This window comes from Branchiostoma floridae, chromosome 5 (assembly GCF_000003815.2).
Source record: "Branchiostoma floridae strain S238N-H82 chromosome 5, Bfl_VNyyK, whole genome shotgun sequence".
NCBI classification, from domain to species: Eukaryota; Metazoa; Chordata; class Leptocardii; order Amphioxiformes; family Branchiostomatidae; genus Branchiostoma; species Branchiostoma floridae.
Genome location: NC_049983.1, coordinates 6,435,957 through 6,453,727, shown reverse-complemented (window position 1 = coordinate 6,453,727; position 17,771 = coordinate 6,435,957). Strand labels below are relative to the sequence as shown.

The 17,771-nt window shown below is 43.6% G+C and overlaps 1 protein-coding gene across 3 annotated transcripts; it reads right to left on the bottom strand.

The window, feature by feature from the left end:
- Nucleotides 1–553: 553 nt before the first annotated feature.
- On the bottom strand, nt 554–13,770 carry LOC118415789 (ETS domain-containing protein Elk-3-like). 3 transcript variants are annotated; one of them, XM_035820611.1, is made up of 5 exons: nt 13,517–13,770; nt 9,051–9,172; nt 6,486–6,584; nt 4,660–4,781; nt 554–3,272 (listed from the first exon to the last, which is right to left on the bottom strand). In XM_035820611.1, the coding sequence occupies exons 2-5, from the start codon at nt 9,055–9,057 to the stop codon at nt 2,214–2,216; spliced, it is 1,287 nt and encodes a 428-aa protein (XP_035676504.1). In that variant the 5' UTR covers nt 9,058–9,172; nt 13,517–13,770; the 3' UTR covers nt 554–2,213. The 3 variants fall into 3 exon arrangements, with proteins under 3 accessions (XP_035676504.1, XP_035676505.1, XP_035676503.1); XM_035820612.1 differs by lacking the exon at nt 13,517–13,770 and adding an exon at nt 12,867–12,887; XM_035820610.1 differs by lacking the exons at nt 9,051–9,172; nt 13,517–13,770 and adding an exon at nt 7,511–7,960.
- Between the last annotated feature and the right edge of the window lie 4,001 nt (nt 13,771–17,771).

Sequence of the window (17,771 nt, the reverse complement as noted above, 5' to 3'; positions counted from 1 at the left end):
GTATGAAATTAATCATGATTAATGAGATTTTCTCATTCATTGTGCAAATTAGTTTCTAATTTGCATAATTGTCATCTAATCATTTGGAGCATCACCTAATATACTTACATACCAAACATCGTGACGATCGGTGAACCCCTTCTTGTCTTGAGTTATTGTCTTTCAAAGTCTGAAACAGACCCCACTCCTGCAGTCCTAAAAAGCCGCTAGGGGGCCCAAACATACACCACTTACTATTTCCGTCCCAAGTGCTATCCGTTACCACTATAAAATCGTGACCAGAACACGAGATGTCAAAACTGGAAGGTCCACTGCAGTATCGTGACAAGTCGCTAGGGGGGCCAAAATATAATGAATCGAGGTCTCATCAATACCTACCCACATACTAAATATCAAGACCATTTATGTACGCTTTCTCGATTTATGCTGTTTATCCACAGACACACATACATGCAAACATACATACATACAAACGCTACCAAATACAACCTTATTGGCAAGGTCATAACTTCAGTACTTGAAATAGACAAGGAAAACAGTTCAGCCAGATAAATACGTCATAAAAGTCTTTATTATATCAAGCAATAGCAAGGAGAGCTTTACAAATATGTTCAAAATGTCCCAACGTATTGCGTGCACTTTAAACTCTAGTTTTTCGTCCATCTTAAAAATCATGGCTTTTCGTTCTTCCATTATGTTATTCTTCTGACAAAATCGTGTATGTAGAAGGTGTCGCACCAAAGTTATATCTACAAGAACGGATTGAAACACCGAAGATTGATGATCACGTTGAAAATCTATCTGTGTTGAATACTTCTGTGGTTTAACATGAGCAAACGCACCAATAAAGGAACAGTGGAGATCGTTTGTACACGTACAAGTGTCTTCAGAGTGAAAATGTGCCATAATTATAATGCTCCGGTCACGATTGGAAAAAGGAGCCCCTCCGGTAGTTTACGGGCTATACACAACTTTCGGGTGTGACCCGTGCGTGGCCCCTACGGGTACCGGGTTATTTTTTGGACACGGCCGGGCCCCGGGTTAATTTTAACTCGAAATTAAAATAAACCAGGGACCCGGTAACAAATATGCTAATCGTGAGCATACCGAGAGGAACCCCCGTGATATTCGGCAGTCCACCGGGACAATTATTTTCGCTTCGGAACCCGACCGGGGCTACAGTACAGTCCGTACGGGCACCGGTGCAATCGTGACCGCAGCATTAAATACAATCAAATGTTGGCCCGCCCGGCCGTAAGTCAGTGAATACTACACAAATATTCAAATCAGTGAGATGGGAGAAGCCATGTTATAACTTCTGTCGATGGTCTGAAACAAGTGCACGACTTTTACAGTAAATATAAGTAGAAAAATATCCTGTCTTGAGAAATCACAGAAGAATTTTTTTCATAATTCACTTTCACTTTTTAACTACAATAGAACATCATAAAATATCCGACGAAGATCATATTTTGGTGATACGGCACTTTTACAAAGTAGCATACAGTATATGACCACAATAAATATAGAGTCTTCCATATCAACAGGACAAAACTTATATAAATACATTTTATATCACAATGAACAGACATTTTCTGAACTCAGTCAAGGAAATAATCCACAAGTTGGGTTTGGATGGGGCAAGAGTGTGGTATCAAACCAAAATGTCTGAAGTTTTGTCTAAACTGTTACTTCTTTGACTGAATTCTAAGACCTATCTTTATACATCTCCGTTCTTTGAACGGTCGCAAATAATAAACAAAAAGAAACATCCGACGACAATATCGTCTTTGTGGTCCAATTCAAATTCTATCACCAAAATGTGCTCATATGAGAAGAAGTAAAATTTTGGCAAAATCATACTCGTCTTTTTACAACTCCCTATAGTTGGTCCTCATGAACGTAGTGTTCAAAGTTGTCACTTGTGGAAATCCCCTTTTTTTCTGGCAAATTTACAAAGAGCGGTTTAAAAGACAACCACGCATGGGTCTTGTACAAAGTCTACGAAATCTACGTAATTGCAATACAAGCTAATGCAGAAAAGTCCTTGGTTTTATTCAGTCCACTGGCGGCCAGCGCTCAGTTTTAAAATTTTCATCCATGCGAAAGATCGCGGTTTTGGGAGAAGATGTTCCGGGTTTTTAAAGCCTGGATTCTGGGGAGGGGGTTCTAGATCTAGTTGGTCCTCTCTTATTTTGGTCCTCGTCGGCTAGTCAGTAGACCTTTTGAAACCCCGGGGATAGGATGAGGGGGGAGAGGGGGAGGCCGGTGAAGGAGTTGACGGGGACGCCGATGGCTACGGGCATGGAGCCGGACCCCGTGATGGCCGGGAACTGGAAGTGGTTTGAAGACGGGGTGAAGCGGGGACTGAGGGCTGCGGCCGGGGAGAGGGTACTCCAGAAGTGGAGGGGGATGACGGGGGTGCCGGTCTGACCGTTAGGGATGAGGGGGGAGGGGGAGGAGGTGACCATGATCGGCGTCTGTGCGCTGAAGTGTGTGGTGGTGAGGCTATCGGGGGCGCCGGTGGGTCTAGTGGTCAGGGTGGGGCTCTTGATGGGCGAGTCGACGCTGATGATGTTGGGAATGGAGATGAAGTGCGGCCTGTGGCGTGACACCGCCGGGCGGTGGATGGTGGAGGTGGCGGTGCTCTGTGTGAAGTGGCTCGCCGAGGACGTCATCTGGTGGTGGTGGAACTCGAAGGACTTGGTGGAGACTGGGTTGAAGACCGTGGTGGCGGCGAGGTGGGGACTGCTGCGCCTCAGCGTGTCTGGCGTGGCGGTGCGGAACTGCAGGCTGACCGGCACGGACTGGGTAGCGCACGGCTGGGAGTGTGGCCGCGGGTGCGGGCGCTCCGGTGCCGACAGGTGCAGCTGAGGCACCGTCATGTGGGAAACAGTGTTCATCACCCCGTGGTGCGGGCCGCTCAGCTGCACGCTCTCCACTCCCGAGGAGTGAGGATGCTGTGACGTCATGACTGACGCGTTCTGCGCGTGCGTGTTGGCGCCGCTGCTGTACCCCTGCATGGCCGCCATGTTGTTTTGATGCTGATGTAAATGAGGAGACGAACGCCCGACGTCGGGCGCGATCGGATGAAGACCTGACGGCTTCACGTCGGGTTTGAGAACGGCGGGGAGGTTGACGAACTTGTAGACGAACTTTTGCCCCATCACCTTCTTGATGATGTTCTTGTCGTAGTAGTAGCGCAGCGCCCGCGACAACTTGTCATAGTTCATGTTAGTCTTGTTCTTTCTCAACCCCCACAGTCGAGCCACCTGTAACATAAAATATATTACAGATATCAATATCTAATCATCTGCAATATATGCAAAGAAAAAACAACAATAAAGCCGTCCTAAAACATCCTATTGACTTAAGGTGCACTCTCACTGCACTTGAGTCAAGCTTGCGTCACTACGGGGGTTCGTTCACTGCATCATTTTATTTTCTCCGATCTTTTATAATTTAGATATTGGAAAATACGTAAAAGTATGACTTAGAAGACGACAAAATATACAAGAAGTCAGAAAATTTGTTCTTTATTTCTGAAATTCGTTGAGTATCTTTCGAACCCCGCAATGACGCAAGCGTGACCTAAGTGCAGTGAGAGGGCACCTTTACATATACGACTGTACTTGCTAGGAAAAGCCAAACAGAAATTTGCAGCTCAAATTTGCTTTTTCAATTTGGCCCAATCATAAGCTCCTGTATTATCTTCATCGCAAGGGCTACCAAAAATAGGACTATAAATACTTAACTCCGATCAAATTTGCTTGACCCTATTGCATATCCGGAGGTCCAATAATTACCCAAGATATATATGACGGGTATCCTGTGAGCGTATACGCCATACGCACCGGAAATACGCACGTGTTTTATATGCGGGCTTCAACTATAGCAGATCAGAGAGATTAGGTCTTGAAAAACAGCGGGTGTGAGATCTAACGGGCTTTTTATAGAACTCACTGTGATGTCGATACCACGTCTAAGGTTGCAACGTAAGAAATTAAGAGAGTATATCGAATCTTTTTAAGCGATAAGCTTACAATCAACACGTAAACGAGAATGTATTGTTGCAATTATATGCACGTGTTGAAAAACATGATATTTAGTTGTTGCTATATCATGTCGTATTCCACCTGAGGATTTTGTAACAACTATCTTTGCGTTTTCAAATGTCTATTTATGAGCCGTTGTGTTTATGAACTTTTGCCCCTAGGCCCTTTTCCCGATATTGTTTTTCAAACCAGGATTTTCGGGGTTGGTTGTCAAAACATGAACCATCATTTCGATCATATCTTGTTTGCAAAATCATACCCGAAGGCGAATAGTCTGTACAGTCTCAAAGTAAAACCACATAACACTAACGTCTTATCAAATATAAGATATTATGTTTACTATTGTGAGGATTAGCTTCTTCTTTGAAGGTAGTGGTTAATGAACTGTCCCACGTTCTGTATAGGGGTGAGTTTTCGAAAAACGTAGTATTTTGGTGATCTTCTAAATGGTAAAAGCTCGGTGATATTGTGCCAACTGTTTGAAATAGTCTGTTTCTTTCAGGCTCGTAGTGAGTACACTGACTAACAAAATGTATTTCATTTCCACGGAGAAATGTTTACATAATTTGCCATAAACATAAACATCATAAACATGATCTCTCACCTCTTCTGCGCTGTTCAGTTTGAACTCGCCGTCGTTGGACGTCCAGGCTATGAGGTTGGCGTTCTTCGGGTCCAACAACAACTCCAGTAAGAACTGCCACAACGTCAGGTTGGGCTCCATTCCTTAAATGTACAAAAAATACAGATCTTTAAACAGTGATTTCAACCACGAGGAATGGATTTTACATTGTGTTTATAAAAAAAGTAATTTTTACCTGATCAAATTCTACATCTGTCGCTACTTCACCTTTATCCGCGGGGTAGCCTATATCCGTTTTTAAACAGACTCTTTAGGGATATCGAGTCGACTCTTGCAAATTGCAATTTGAAACCACCGGCCGTCGACTTGATATCCCTAAATGCCCTGTTTTAAAAAACAACGGATATAGGTTACCAATGGGATAAAGGTGAACTAGTTTTATACCATAGACGCCAATGCCTTGCTATATTCTACACGAAAGTGTCTCCTTCTCGATTGAAGTAGTTGGCAAAATTATTCTACCTTTTTGGCCAATTTTTATCATGTTTCCAATATCCAAGCAGATGTGAGGATACGGCTCGTTCTCGGTAAATACACACTAAAATGGGAAAACATTGATAAGAGTTGTAAAAACAGGCGTGCAAAATCGCGAACGAACCGGAACCTTACGTCTGCTTGGACATGACTACTAGTATTTTCCCAGCTCGAAGACTGGAAGGGATTGGTGGGTGACTATGCTGACTAGCCAAAGATTGAACGTGTTCGGCGAATTGTTTTCAGTATAGGCTTCAGTTCTTAGGATAGGGTTGTCAGTTTTGCAGACCAAAGGGCTTCCGCCTTTTCTCCGAAAAAGGTTTTCACGATGTCAAGACCTTGCATTTTCGAAATGCCACGATCCTATGCAATCTTAGGTCACAAGGCCAGAAGTTGTAAGACACGGTACGCCAATGTATGGTGCATTGCCAGTAACTCGTGGTGTTGGCATGGCACCTCCTACCTAGGGATGTCACGTACAGCCGACGGTGTAAGAACGATTAAACAGCGACATAATCTTCTATCTGGCGTACACAGCAAACGCTCAACAGGCGGCTTGAGGTAGTGGAACTGTTTGTTAGTTAAACAAGTTAACGTTTTAAGATGGCAGTGGTTAGGTCCAGCTAGCCTATACCAGGCTCCATAGGTAGCCTCTTCCAGGCTCCAGCAATTTTTTCTGGTGTGTTCTCTTTCTATATGGCCAATTTCTACTACTAATATTTTTCCAGCGACCCTGGTAGAGGCTATTAAAGGTCCACCTGCACCTATTTTTCTTTTCTTTTAGAAACTTTATCTTGTTTTAAGAATATTAAAATTGTCTCAAGACAGTCTGCTACTGGTAAGATTCAATTTTATTTTCCTCCCTCGAACCCTACGTGTTCAGACCCTATATGCTGTTCCAAATCCTGGTTTATTATTTGCCACACCAGGTAGTAAGTACGGATTTCATTGGTGGTTTTGGCTCCGTCTACAAACAGCTGGTACGGCTTTACACAGGAATAGTTTATTTTGAAAATTCGGGCGGGGGTGGGCGGTTTTACCCCACCCCCTGGAAAATATTTCCGGGTATCGTATTCCTTTTTGGTTTTAGATTAGTAACGTTATACATACATGCACTATCTTTCAATTTTTCTATTACCAAATGTGGGACTAGTAAAGGGAGAGACACATTGGCCACTGCATGTCATACAATTGATATTTGGGGAGGGGGGCAGTGACCAAGCCACCCCATACCCCATAGCGCTAGTACCCCATGCCTTTACTAGCTGCTGGCGTAAGTTGTTACTCCGCACAAAATTACATAAAAAACTCACCTTTTGGTCTAATAGTTACAGTCGAGTCGACTTCCGTCAGGCGTTCTACGCAAAGTTTCTTGGCAGGTGGTTCGCACAAGTCCCCCATATCTCTTGAATCTATAGTAACAACAACAACAACCTGCGATGAGCAACACGACTTGTACAGGAGACACACAAACTCAAATGTGAGGAAAAGGGGAAGAAGCACGCCTCTAAAGAAAAGTGTCTTGAGCAAGAAGCGATTCGCGGAAGCTTTACCCTTTTAAGGGCATAGCTTCCGGTCGCTTGGTTACCCCGACAGTGGCGCATTTTCTAGGACACGGGCCGGAAGTTTACTTCCGGTCCGGTAACCACCGGAAACAGCTCGCTAGTCCAAGCATATTGGCACTAATACTTGTCGCCGTTGTAAGGCTTTAAAACTCAGGGGATTTACCAAGGTAGGAGCGGCGTGATCCGTTTGAAATATTTAACGTGGCGTTGACGTAAGTTACGTGCGCGCGTCAGTGTTATGGTCGCCGGGAGACGAGCTCGAAATGCGGCTGATCTCGGTGGAGAATAGCCGTACGAACGTCATAGCTACTCGCGTGGTCCGACTGTAAATTCCAGGTGGAAATCTTATAGGCTCAGAGCTCGAGCTACACTGCCGACGGCACAAAAAAAAAGACAAGAAAGAAAATCCTCCCAACTCTACGATCATCCAAAAACGATACTGTACTCTCTCGTTGAATACAAAATGCCAGAGATCTTACAATAAAAAATATCCACAACAGGTCCCAATTCTCAGGCAGTATTCAACTTGCAGAGTCAATTTCCGACAAAAGATATTGAAGGCCCGTTATCGAACTTGACCTTCGATTTCCCGACACTTACCTGCATACTAAATACCATAAGGATCTATCCACAGCTTCTCGACTTATGTTGTACACAAACAAAAACACACACAGACATACGGCACCCAAAATACAACCTCCGAAGGAAATTACAATGGCATATAAATCATGCGCCGGATTCTAGCTGTACACACAAAAAATACGCGTATATACCTGAGTATTCTTCCTCTGTCTGGCACATGTTGGTACGGTTGTAAGTTCCTACGCACGTATACGCCACAAACCAATCAGATCCGAGTAGTAACGGATAACGTATGGGAACGTAGTAGCAGCTTAACAGGTGTTCTATACACGCGCGTGTTTTCACACGTCCTACCGCCGAAGCTTACTCGCTGAGACTGCTCTACCCTGCTATCTGCGGTGCACGCGGGATTTTGTGTTGGTATTGTCTTCCGGAGCCCTGACTCTCCGCCCTAATGCTGTCATGTTGCTAAATCGGCGCGCTCACGTCAGTGCCCAGAGCCGCGCGGCGTGGGATGGGCTGCTCTGACGTCATCGATGACGCACTTGTCGTCGGGTCGTGACTAAACATTACCAGGGCGATACCACTCTCCTAATAGGGATGGCGGGAACTCGCTCTTTTTTCTACAGAAACAACTTATCACGTTTTAGCTTTTAGATCGACAAAAATCGACACAATGACGACGAAAGATCGTTTCCACAAGGATATTTGCTTGAATAGTTGTGAATATATGACCTTCGCGAACCCTTTACCACTTCCGTTCGGGTTTCAAGTACACCCCCCCCCCAAAACCGCCGGAATGTAAACAGCTGCTGCCGTCACCACCCTTCATTATAGGCGATTTCCGCCAAGCAGGGCTAGCGACCGGCTTGATTAAACAACGTGCGGAATTGTTTTGAACACATGTATTTTCTCCCAGTTGCAAAGTACGTAGTGTCTGCGATGTACAAAGCGGAGTAAAAAAACTAGAGCTGCGTAAAACCCCACCAAAGGTAGTTCTAAAAATAACCAGTTTATCGTACTTATATTGACAGAAAGTATAATGACCATATCCGGGTAGTAAATAACATGGTACTGATATGCAGTGTACGCCCACGATGCACACCTTGTGAGGCACCATATATGGAAATATACCAGTCCATATATAGATATCTTTATCAATATTCAAATACAATTACAAACACAATACGTACATTGCATTCTATTTTCAGCTTGTACTATATCTACATATAGCGTGGGTTGTGTCATAGCAACTTCAATACACGCGTAGTGCGAACTTTACCATTATTCGTGTGTCATATAAGGTAATATATTATAATTTTCTCAAAATTGTATACCAGATAAGAATTCTTGAAAAAAAAACATTAAGTGCAGGGTTGAACGAATCCACTAGCCCTATTGTCCAGGGCAAGTAAAAGTGCTGATCGGGCAAGTGCATGACCTACCCCAAGTAAGGTTTTTTTTCCATTGAGTGAGATTTTTATATACTTGTTACTTTGTACAGTCATGACATCGAGCAATGGTCAACATAGAAAAAAAGAGGCAATAGTAAGAAATTCATTTCCATTGCTGGATGTCAAAATTAATATAAAAGTGACATTTGAATCTTGGGCAAGTCAAAACTTGGTTCGGGAAACTAATTTTTTTATGTGCTTGCCCGATAGGACAAGTGAATTTTGGAAAGTTGTCCAACCCTGAAGTGACTGCCAAGCGAAAAGAACAACTTCTCACCTTGCATTCTTTCTTGTACACTGCCAAGTTGGCTACCGTTCAATGGTTGATGTGTTGATGCGATGTACACGCCTCCGCTTGGACTTCGTAGTAGTTGTGCAGCCAGCACTCTCTAAGCGGCACTATAGAGAGAGAAATACACAGTTAGCCCACTGAATCCTTATATGGTATATATATATCAAACGGATAATGTTTTCTTGAAGAAATGTTCCTTGGGGGCTAAACGATAATCTAGTTTTGTCCCATATTTTGCAACTTTAATGCTGTGAGTGTTATATAAGTACCCGGATTTGACGGTTACGTAACGGAAAGGTTTCCCCGTGCGTAGCTTAACACCTATATGACGTCGAATATGATTATGTTGTAGCACATGCGAAATATAACAGGGTGAAATAGTACGAAAGTTCATCTGTAATGCAATGTCCTAGGCACAGCTATTGCAGGCTATAGCGAGTTAGATTTCTTTATCAACTTGAAACATGTATTTTGCTCAGTCATATCATTTCTTATGTCATATTAGGACAACAATTAAAATGAAGTTTTCCGACCATTTCTTTATACATATCATCATCATATGCAGTGGTCTGTAAAATGTAAAACATACTTATCTATGCAGTAAGTTAGATGGATACAGTTACAGAATTATTGCACCATAGAAACGTGTTTAATAAAAACTGTGCTCCTTCAGACCAGTGTACAGTATGTTATTGCTTACTCTAGGAGGGTTGAGTTCATGGTGGTTTCGGAAAGTCTGCAGAGCTTGTTTTTGAACAGTTCTGAAAAAAAACATGGAATGTTGATTCCAGTATGCTGAAAATCGGTTGTGCATCTCATCAACGAGAAGGTTTTCTTTAAGAGAATACAGTCCATCTAGGAAGCCAAAATGTTGCATAATGGGCCTTTGATTAAAGGACCAGGTATAAAACACGGGTCACGATGTGGTCACGTTCATTTTTCTCAGAAACGTCCGGTGCCCTTCCCGCGCACATACAATGTACTGGGTACACCTGTGTTCATCAATGCGCAAGATGATAAAGCCGAATTCCAAATCACTACCTCATGTACCGTTTTACCACTGTGTGATAGGATTATTCCCTCATGAGTTATGCAAATTAGGCCACAATTTGCATGATTGATGCCTATGGATGGGTTAAACCAAGGTGCTCGCCACACGCATACTGGTACTTGTACAAAGTACTTGTTTGAACGTTGAAACGAGTGAATATCTACGGAAGTCGCATTTTGAAAGACTTTCGAGAATTTCGGTCAACGGTATCTTCAGCCACCAATCCCGATTGTCAATCACAATTAGCGGTTCAACCAATGAGAAAGTGTCTTTGAGTTTCACCGGTAGCCATGACCTTTGAAAGGGTAAATAAACAGTCCCTGCACACACACTTGACCGATACTCAATGAACCGTCCCGATCTGTATCAAGGTCACGAAAGCGTACACCCCCTGTCTATGACTAGTCTCCAGCCTGTGTAACACAATCTCTCCTAGCCAGAGGCTAATTGTACGAAAGCCCGAAGCGACAAAAAGAGAACTCTTCTTCAGACAATTTCTATACCCTATGCCCTTTTGCTCTGGAGAATGCAAAGAGCTAAAACGCATACCGCTAGAAAGGAAAATACACAGATCGCCGTAAAAACAGGCCTAAAACACTGAGCCGCACTCTACATCTGCTTGGAGATTAAAACACTGGCTGGGCCGCACCCTACATCTGCTTGGAGATTGGGAAACCATAAAAAAAACATACACCTCATTTCAGAAGTAAACCCACCAAGCTACCAAATACCTGTTCCTTTTTCAGAAATTTGAAAATGAATCGGACCTATTCATTCATATCAAGATTCAGAACGTGCAAACGGAGTATACACAAAAAGCGCCAATACGTGACAATAGACTTACGAACCTCTGCTTGTGCAAGTGAATATCTGCTGTTACTACATTGTACCTACTACCGCCTAGACGCTACTTCCTGTGGGGCGCAAATTTGTCTACGGTGCCACGAAGGACGGCCTTCAAATGGAAAGCAGAAATGTTTCAAGCCCCCGCGCGACGCGTTCCCATGTGAATATATACACCTTGTTTTGACGTACTAAGCGACTAGTTGAAAAGCGCTGTTGAAACAGCGAGCGCTCACTTCACTTACACAGAAAGATTAAGATTAAATTTCATACAGAGAATCCGAAATCACAGACCTTTGTAGTATGCGCATGACGTCTTTTCTTGAAATGATTGTCGGGCTTTCTATTTTCACAGATTTTCTGTTTGCCCGCCAGCTAGTTTGGAAGCCCTGGTAAAATAGAACAACACCGCCCAAAAGACGCCAAAACAATAAGTAGCCTAACCTCTGCTTGGAAAGTGCACCGAACGAAGCCCCCGTACCTTGCAACACCAACAACTTGAGTCCATGCAAACACAGATGAAGCTTAAAATTGCAACAAGTCCTGTTCCCGTTCCGCTTCCAGTTCCGCAAAATTCTACACAAACACTATTTCTTCACTAGCTACGCGTGTACATGTAGTACCAAAAACCCACGCACCTTCACACCAACCCACCCTCTCTCTCTCTCCCTCTTTCTACACCTGGGCGGTTTTCCCTCTGACGAGACGAGACCTTTAATAGCTTTCTCAATTATATCAGTAGCCTACTCATGGACAGTAAAGTTTAGATTAACACTATTTGTTTACCAGCTACGCGTAGTATAAAATAACCCACGCACCTTCACACCAACCCACTCTCTCTCCTTCTCTCTACACCAGGGCGGTTTTTCGTCTGATGAGACGAAACCAAGCTCTCTCAATTATATCAGTCATGTCAGTAGCCTACTCATGGACAGTTTAGACAAACACTATTTGTTTACCAGCTACGCGTAGTATAAAAAAACAAACACGCACCTTCGAAACCCACTCCCTCCCTCTCTGAGTCTCTCTCCCTCGCTCTACGAAGGCGGTTTTTCTGAGAAGAGACCAAGCTTTCTCAATTACATCAGTAGCCTACTCATGGACAGTTTAGTGGTTCGCAGCCCGCCACAACGCGACAGACCACACCGGATATCCGGTTCGGCTCCGGTTTAGACCCAAAACAGTTCCCGCGTAGCGGTCTGGGCCGGGGCCTGTGGGCCTATGCAAAAGTCTAGTCTGTTGACCTTGCTTAAGACACCTGAGGTCTAGACATAGTCCCACGTAAATGTCCTTCTAGTATGACGTCTGGGGAAATGTCTGAAGGCATAGGTATAGACGTAAGAAACAAATAAGAGCCATTTAAGCAAGGACGTTTAATATAACGTCATAGATTATAAGTAATAAATGCATAACGTAAAACGGTACTGCATCAGTTTGATAGAATATACGACCATTATATTCAAATCGACCTAGACAAAATACCAGAAACCAGGCCACCAATTCCAAGCGTCCAAGGTTTGATAATTGGCATTCGCCGAGTATACGTATACATTGCAAAACGAGAACACCATTCTATGCGTCACGTAGACCTATTATACGAGAGAACCGTCCGAAAGGAGAGTGGGTGGTGAAAAAAAAGCTGTTGATCTCTTATCAAATAAACTACAACGAAAAGAAAAGGCTACGCTCCTGTCTCGCCGTTCAAACAATCCTATGTCGAGTTTTCGACGGGACAGGATATCCGGGTACGTCTGTCGAGGTAGACCACGGTTGACCTACAAGTGATACCGCCATGTGTGTATGCGTCTATGGATATGGCCTACTCACAGTACACCACCAAGTCAGACCATAACAAAACCCTAACCGTTGCAGCCGAGCTATACCAAGGAACGACAAAATACACACACCTGTGTCTTGACCCCACTTTGAGGACACCCTGTGCGTTACCTTCCCCCAGTGTGAGCTACTGGACAGACCACGTACTAGCGACACCTGTAGCTACGTACCGCTGGCTAGCTCCCGGACGGGCGGACGGAGAAGTGTTTGAACAGGCGGCGTTCCCAAGTAGGCTCGCGCAAAAACCAGACACACACGACACGGGCCCGGAAATAACAACTTCCGTCTGTGACGTCATCACTTCGCCGAGCCGACGGTACATAGACCTTGCGGCCAGCTTTCACCAAAACTATGACGTGCTTCGCGACTACAACTGTATTATCTTCTCTTAGCCTTAGTCTAAACTATACACTTGACCTCTTTCTGTTCACTGTCTATTCAGTATCAACGTATAATCAACAGGCTTACCAGACGACAAGGCATCGCCTCAGATAATACATTTAAACACATGTTTATATCACGACAAAAATAGCTTCATTTCATCCTATACATAGACTTAATACCTATCATTAAGAGTTTAACATGTTACGTCAGTTAGAAAATAGCTTTAATCATATATTCAATGCTTTAGCAGTTGACCGAACTTTAAAAGCTTTTTTGGAGAATAGGGACTGTTGAATGTTTGAAGAATGAGACAATGGAGAAAGCACTCTGCTCTTACCGTGTTGACGCACGCCCTGTACAAAGGCCCTTAAGACCCTTAAGAATTCCGTAAATCCAGTTGGTAGACAGTCGACCGGAATGCGTACGTCAGGTTTAAGTCCAGGTGTTGGCGTTGACGTTCGCGTTGGTATTGTAGTTAAGTAGTGGTACTCCACACATGCACGTCCGATAGGCGCAAAGACAAGACTGCACTGGGGAAGGCACCACTGGAGGAGACAGTAGAGGGGGGTGTCGTAATACCCACAGGAAATGGTGGTCTGAGGTGCTCCAGCAATGTTAAACACGCGCAAACCAACCGGAAGCCGGGAAACACCCTCATTAAATAGTTGACGTAGATGACCAGTGAGGTCATGGCGAGGGTATATGAGAGGAGCCTCTCCATTGGTCGGATGTTGTGGACCGTATCGAGTGTTTGCATTGTTGGTGTGTTACTTCATACTAGGCGGCGCACCTTGAGATTTAGGGACAGTTCGTTGTGTATATTACAGGAGGAGAACCTTAGTCTGAAAACAGGCATTTTGAAAGAATAAGAAGTAAAACGTACTGTCCCAATGCCAGGGAATAGTGTATTCACTATCATACTAAATTCTATTGATTAACAAAGTGTCCCAGTCCAAGTCTCTCTCATGTATAGATGGACAATGGACGGATTTGGTTAAACGTTACATGGTAACAAATACAAGATGTTTGTAGTTTTGAGCAACAGAGCGTTTGGGAGAAATGTTTTTGTTGTTTCTCGAGCAAACTTATCGAACTGTTTGATTGTTTAGGTGAACCTATGTTTACACTGTATATCGACCACTTGTGGCCAGTACTGTGCAACGGAAGTTGTGATAACGTTTCGCGGAAGAACATTTCTAAGAAGAACGTTTGTAACTTGTGTAGTTGTTTGGAAGAAGGGGGAGGGGGGCATTCTGCTGAGAATGCCTTTTCCTAAAAGAAAATGTGGGTGTTGTCACGTCAACTTGCCTACTAAATATTCAATGACATCAACAATGGAGAAAGTCATATTGCACAAACGGTCTGTCGAACTGAGTGTACCGTTCTAAAAATGGCACACCCAGAAATAAAATATACTGTCAATTTGCCATGGCGGTTGAACGAGCGACCATTGTGCTCTCTCCCACAAGACGTACGACAAGATTAGTACCTATTTCTATGGGGCAATGACACATACAAATCTACCATTTTGAAAATGATGCAAATTTTTGGAACATGGTCTTACAGTGAAAAGTCACGTTTTTGGAAACGCTGCTAAATAAAGAGATCTAACGTTAAGTTCAAGATGTTTCCAGCATATATTAATTAATATGTTAAACATGTTCAAACTTTTGAACAATCTAGAATAATTGTGACTAAAATATTCTTTTATTTGAAATAGTTCAAACGTATTACAAACACTAACTGAAAATAGCTGTTTTGGACATTCCTAACATTTGTTTAACTTTCTAACTAGTAGTAGTTTCTACCGTTTTCCGATATGTTTAGAACCACTCTTGTAAATGTGCCAGTGGGCTGGGAAGAAAGCAATTTCCTTGCAAAGTACTAGGATTTTTCAGGGTACCTGTGCCATGCAAAGACAACTCACCGGAGCCAAGGACTGTCAGAAAACTTGATGATTTTCACGCCAACATTTACACGAAAATGAAATTCTATATAACGTTACAGCACATCAAAAATGAAATCACCCATGTTACTCAATCTCTAGAAATAAATCACCAAAAAACCACCAACACCCAAACTGAGTTACTGTGGCCTACTTGTCGGGACGAAAGCCACCGGAAATGGGGTTAATGACAGGGAACCTAAATAGTGCTTAAAATAGCACACTGGGTAGGTCCGTACCTGTTCCAGGGGGAGGGAACTCTCGTATATCATCTGGAAGGGCGAAGCAAGTCAATTCCATGGATGACATCCCCTCGAAAACTTAAAACAAATTTAATGTGGGAGCGCTATAGATGAACAAGATGGGCAAAAAAAAGAAGAAAATGCCCAAATCTTAAAAAAGGAGACCATAACTTTGGTAGTCTCTACCAGACTCCGGATCGCTGGAAAAATCGTAGAAATGGAACAAATAGAGGAGTAAGCCGGCCAGAGGAATATAACCGGCCAGGGAACAGCACGCGATCTACGGATCCTAGGATCGCGAGCTGTTCTCTGGCCTGTTATATTCCTCTCTATTTGTTCCATTTCTACGATTTTCCAGCGATCCGGAGTCTGGTAGAGACTAAAGTTTGGATGAAGAATTGAAGCGACAAAAGTATGATATCACAGGCAACAAGTATTTTGTTCCTAAGAACTTAAAGAAGTGACACTAGTGTGGTTGCCTGGAATCACTTATCAAGTTTGCAACTACACTCAAGGCTACCTCACTTGTGTCGCTTCTATAACTAGCGATCTAGTGTCACTTCTACAAGTACAACTAACATATTTTCCCATTTTTGTATCTTCATGTCAACTTGACCATCTACGGAGAGGAACTGTTAATTCTTTTTTTTTTTTACTAAATCAGAAAAAAATCAATGCGCGCGTTGACGTCATCCGTAAGATTTACTTGCCGTTGCCTCATAATCAGCACCAGTTCATTACAGAAGGACCGGACGTATAGCTACGTCCATACGTCAGCAAAAAATAAGACATGAACATTGTACGAGTACTGGAAGTTATTTGTAAACACTGAAACATACTTCAACTGAATATTCACTCTAATCAACCGTCACTGTGAAACAAAATTGTTGCCAAGCTTTCATACCAACTTGTAGCAGCGTATCCAATGATATATCAACCGCATTCTACTGTTTTGTGTCAACAATGTGTTAACCTTGTGCTATTTGGGCATGATAAACGTTGAGAGAATTCTATATTTTTGACAGTGATGTTTTTATCTTTCAGAAAGCTTAGCCATTCCAATCCAGCCAAAAACTATTGTAGCATACGGTAGCCTGTAAAAAGGCTATTAGCGCGGTTTGGCGAGTGACAGACACCATTTTGTGTTTTTCTAATCCGACTTTGAGTTTTAACCGCCAACACAAGTATCTCCCAGACTCCCGCCTGGCTGTATAGTAATAGGGGACTTTGTGTCCAAGTTGGGAATAAAAGCCCAGCAATAGTTAGGAGTTAATTGGCCTTGGAGTGAACTGGCCGACTGGTGATAGCTGGATAGACTGCATGGACTGAAATCCCGTGTCAAATTATTTGCCTCTAGTCTATTTGGCCAAATTCTTCTTTATCTAATCTCCAAGCAGATCCTTCAAAGCTGGCCAAAGCGTATAGCTGACAAAGGGAGTCAGTAGCCCGCTAGGCCACTGATAGCCAAACGCACTCCTAGTAGGCGAGGCCGGCTTCACTCCTCTGCCAGCTTTTGATACTATCATAATCTTATGCTACCGTAGTATCTGCTTGGAGATTAGTGTTGGTGTACTGTAGTCTACAAGCAGACGTGTCAGCTGGATGAAAAAAGGAATCTCCAAGCAGATCCTACGGTAGCATAAGATAGTCAAAAGCTGCCAGAGGAGTGAAGCCGGCCTATGAGTGTGTTTGCGACCTGAGGTGGCCGTCTGACTCCCTTTGGCCGGCTAAACTCCTCAGTAGCCAGCTTTGATACTATCTTATGGCACCGTAGGATCTGCTTGGAGATTAAAGCCAACACGCGGAGTGTTTCTGCCCGCCGGAAGTTGCCTGGGCGCCGCCGGATAGGGGGTCAAGTCCGGGTCATGTGTGTCTCCTGTACAGCGGGGACAAACATGCACCAGGTTTGACAAGCAGCTTGTCAGTCAACACTCGGGGGGAGGGGCGCAAATGTTTGCCGACTGCAGCTGGGAGCCTGTCGCCAGTTCTAGTTGAGGCGTAACCTTGAGATACGGCCCTCTGTGTTGAGATGTTTTGAAGAAGAGGTCTAGGACTACGTAAAGCGGGTACTGTAAATGCATTTTAAAAAAGTTCGCGGTGATTTAATTTCACGGTAGCGGAAAAAGAACTTTTCGCGGTAGTTTTAATTTCGAGCACCATGCTTTGTAGTCTCTTACTGGCTAATACTGCCATGGAAAAATATTCGCGGTGGTTTCAAGTTCACATTGAAGCGGCCGCCGCGAAAACCGCGAACATTAAACCACCGCGAATGTTTCTGCATTTACAGTATATCACTGGCACTGGGTTGCACTGGTTGCTCTTGTTTGTGAAAGGTATTCGCCAACAAGTCGCCAATACTATAGGCGCAAATAGGCTCAAGCTTGTTGCAGGAAATGGCGATTGTT

Excerpts from the sequence above, each read along its gene's own strand:
- LOC118415789 (XM_035820610.1), bottom strand. The coding sequence starts at position 7,538 with ATGTGCCAGACAGAGGAAGAATACTCAG. Across the intron at positions 6,585-7,510 it reads GACAGAGGAAGAATACTCAG|ATTCAAGAGATATGGGGGAC; the intron begins GTATATACGCGT and ends TTGTTACTATAG. Across the intron at positions 3,273-4,659 it reads AACTGAACAGCGCAGAAGAG|GTGGCTCGACTGTGGGGGTT; the intron begins GTGAGAGATCAT and ends TTTATGTTACAG.